Source organism: Neltuma alba, unplaced genomic scaffold (genome assembly GCF_004799145.2).
Source record: "Neltuma alba isolate B1F8T4 unplaced genomic scaffold, ASM479914v2 tig00006621_pilon, whole genome shotgun sequence".
NCBI classification, from domain to species: domain Eukaryota; kingdom Viridiplantae; phylum Streptophyta; class Magnoliopsida; order Fabales; family Fabaceae; genus Neltuma; species Neltuma alba.
The window spans coordinates 30,151-33,530 of NW_021634515.1; the positions used below are offsets into that span (position 1 = coordinate 30,151).

General features: G+C 37.0%; 1 protein-coding gene across 3 annotated transcripts; it reads left to right on the forward strand.

Annotated features, from left to right (window-relative positions):
• The first annotated feature begins 265 nt into the window (after positions 1 to 265).
• On the forward strand, positions 266 to 2,790 carry LOC114750714 (peptidyl-prolyl cis-trans isomerase CYP95). Of its 3 annotated transcripts, none has more exons than XM_028939315.1 (10): positions 266 to 438; positions 596 to 677; positions 808 to 862; positions 977 to 1,068; positions 1,172 to 1,196; positions 1,604 to 1,642; positions 1,745 to 1,862; positions 2,001 to 2,113; positions 2,190 to 2,275; positions 2,366 to 2,790. In XM_028939315.1, the coding sequence occupies exons 2-10, from the start codon at positions 600 to 602 to the stop codon at positions 2,372 to 2,374; spliced, it is 615 nt and encodes a 204-aa protein (XP_028795148.1). In that variant the 5' UTR covers positions 266 to 438; positions 596 to 599; the 3' UTR covers positions 2,375 to 2,790. The 3 variants fall into 3 exon arrangements, with proteins under 3 accessions (XP_028795148.1, XP_028795150.1, XP_028795149.1); XM_028939317.1 differs by having other exon boundaries at positions 2,369 to 2,790; XM_028939316.1 differs by having other exon boundaries at positions 266 to 417.
• The last annotated feature ends 590 nt before the right edge of the window (positions 2,791 to 3,380 follow it).

The window sequence follows — 3,380 nt, forward strand, 5'->3', positions numbered from 1 at the left end:
ACTAAAGGAATATGTGTTGGGCCTGAGTAGCTATCGCAAAGGACTGATCTAGTTGGGTTTTATCCCCTTTTTAGTTCAGGCAAAAAAAAAAAAAACAAAGGTGGGTTTGTTTTAAAACCGACCTATTGAGCCCGCACCTACTTTGTCCTGAGCGGTGGGCTAACTCGTTGCCGTTTTCATTTCCTCTTGCTTTTGTAAACCCTATTTTTCCTTTGTCACTCAGTCGTTCCCGGTCTCAACTTGGAATCCCCTCGCTCTGGGACATCGCAACTATAGTTCTCTCCCTCTCGTCTCCCCTGTCAGCTCTCACATTGACATCGTGACTCCGGCAGCGGCAGTCGCTGGCCACTTCTGTCTGGTACTCGCAGCCTCTCCCTGCTCGCTCTTTTATCCCGTGAACACTCCGCCATTGACATAGTACGTAGCTGTCGCTCTCAGGTTTTCTTACCTCCCTTTTGCACTCCATTGAACTCTATCTTCGATTCTATGCGATTTTCGGAGAATTTTTGGGTGATTTATGATGAATTTTTCGAATTCTTCCCATTAAATCCTGATCGAATAATTTGGTTATGTTTCTGATTCATGAAAAAAAAAGGACAATGGAATACAAGACGCAATTCCCTGTTTTTTTGGATGTCCGTTTCGTTATGGCTCCTTATGAAAGGATGGTTTTTGAGGTAACCTTTTGGTCCTTTTCATTCTATTAATTACTTCTTATCACACGAGATGAAGTTTTTATTTTCTGAATTTTGCAACTTTGACTATGAGAGCAGAGATGCAACCTAATGAATTCTTTCATCCACCCAGCTATTCTATGACGTTGCCCCCTTTACAGCGGAAAATTTCCGTGCGTTATGTTCTGGTAATTCTCTGATTTCGGTAACATCCCCCAGTCAAGCCTTCCTATAATGCGATTAAGTTTTATGGTTTATGATATGGTTCCCACTTTCTCATTTAATCTTTTCTCTTTGTGCAGGAGAAAAAGGAGTGAGTGCTAAAACTGGAAGGCCTCTGGGGTACAAACGTAGTTTCTTTCATCCTTATAGGGAAGGTGACTCCTACATAAAGGTACATAGTGATATAGTTTTAAGCTTACGGTTGACCATCTTATAATACTAAATAGGGAATGTGGCATAAGACTGTGTACTGATAGCTACCTTTTTGTTTGCAGGGAGGTCTAGTTTGCTACAAAACGGGTATATTTTCTATCAATGCATTGACTTTAGGAACACTAGTCTACTTTCTGAAGCTTATAATTTAATCAGTTTCTATCAATGTTTTTTGTGCATGGCATGGTATTTGAAGAATGAACCGCAGTGATCATTGCTTGTGAATGATGTGTCTTGTTATATATATTGTTTGTTAGATATTGATATATTGATTTTGAGTAAATTTTGCGTCCTCTCTCTCAAGATCATTTTCTGTTGCTAAACAGTAGGATTGAATTAGGACTGTTCTGATGCCCACTTTGCTATAATTTTCAAAACCTACTAATCATTTCTTTTCCTTCTTATTTGTAATGCCTATTCTTATTCCTTTTTATTGGGAATGCCTATTCTTAATTTCACACACGTCTGCCTCTCATTTTTAATCTTTTCTGCAGGGGAATGTGGAGAAAGCATATATACTCCACGTTTCCCGGGTGAGAATGCTGCATCCTAGACCCACTTTTTAAAAGTTCCTAAATGTTCTTGGCTGTTTATCTTAATGAACATAGTTTTTACATTGGCGTGATTTATTTCAGCTGACTTTAATAATCTCAAACACGATAAGGAAGGGCTTTTGTCTATGTCTAGAAGAGACCAAGAAGCTTCTAATTCTTGTTTCGTGATCACACTGGAAGCTGATCCTAGTCTTGATAGGTTCATTTATGTGGTTTAACCTTGTTTTGTTTTCTTCTCATGACTGGTTGGGGTCAGTATATAAATTGCCCAATGTGTAAACATTGAATTTGTAGAAATTAATAATTTACTAATCATGATGTTTGGAATCTTCTGCAGTTCTCACGTGGTCTTTGGGAAGCTTGTGGGAGGACTAGATACACTGAGAGCAATTAGAGATCATGATTTCTCTACACCGGTTAAAATCATTGATTGTGGTGTTTTATATAATGGTAAGTTTTATTTTTACCATTTTAGTTCTATTGAAAACCATAATTTCATGTGAGGTCATTGAAAAATTTTTTGCAGCCAAAAATATTCCTCGTGATGTGATTATGAGGCCTTGTTGTTCTGAGACTGTGTCTTCTGATACAGTGTCTTCTGAGGGAGAGCAGGTAAAACTGAATATTTATCTAGTTTGTCATTATATCAAGGTTGACATCTAGAATTAAACATAACTGAAGAATTTGGTGTGTGTTTTCCAGCAGGATTAAGATAGTGCAAGTGAAGAAGGGCCATCTTCCTCCAACCCAGGTTCACAACCTGTCTTCCCCTAGGAAATGGTCACAGTCCATCTCACCAAAACTAGACGTTTAAAAAGTTGAAACATTGCCAAGTTCACACTATAAAGATATTACTCGTGACAAATTCTCTTTTATTTATATATATATTTATTTATATATAGGATTTAGGATACCCGAATTTTCTTGCTTGCCTTATTAATACATTCCCACTATTTGTAGATGGATTATATTGATGCTGAGTTGATGCTTAGGACAATTGATTATATTGAAGTTAACTCTTTTTGTGCATCACATAGGGAGTCAAATGAATTATAAAATATTCCCTCCTGTCCGAAATGTATAGGGGCTTTTGGTATTAAATATAAAGGTCAAGGCATCTTGAAATATTTGTGGAGGTATATTTTGCACTTTAAAATATTTCGTAGTGTGGTTTTGTTCCTGATATATTAACAGGCCCTTAACTCTAAAAATAAAAAGCTATCGTTTCTGACTTCATCTCAGCCAACGAAGTGAGGACACATGGGCAACCCCAAGAATTCACTAGCTACCTCTAGTTCATTTTCCTGGTAGGCGCATTTCATCTTACGGTGAACAAGTTCAAAGTACTTGGATTTTAACTTTTAAGAATTTCGCGAATGACGAGGTTGGATTAGGGGTGGTTAGGCATTATTTCGGGTTCAAAGATTTGAACTTTTTGAATTACTCAAAGTAAAGGTTTAGGTATGCTTTTCGGGTTTTCTCTATGTGCTTGGGCTCATTGGGGAGTCTAAAGTTTGGGGCATTAAAACCTTTGAAGTACCAATGATTCAAATGTGTATGGGTCGGTTTGGATTGTTATTTGTTGGATTATTTGTTACGATGTCATGAGATGTGAATTTTGTGAGATCTAATAACATCTCATAAGGAGCTACAATTAAAAATCGCAATTTCTATTTAAGATTTTATCGCATCTGATAGAATTGTATATATTTTTTAT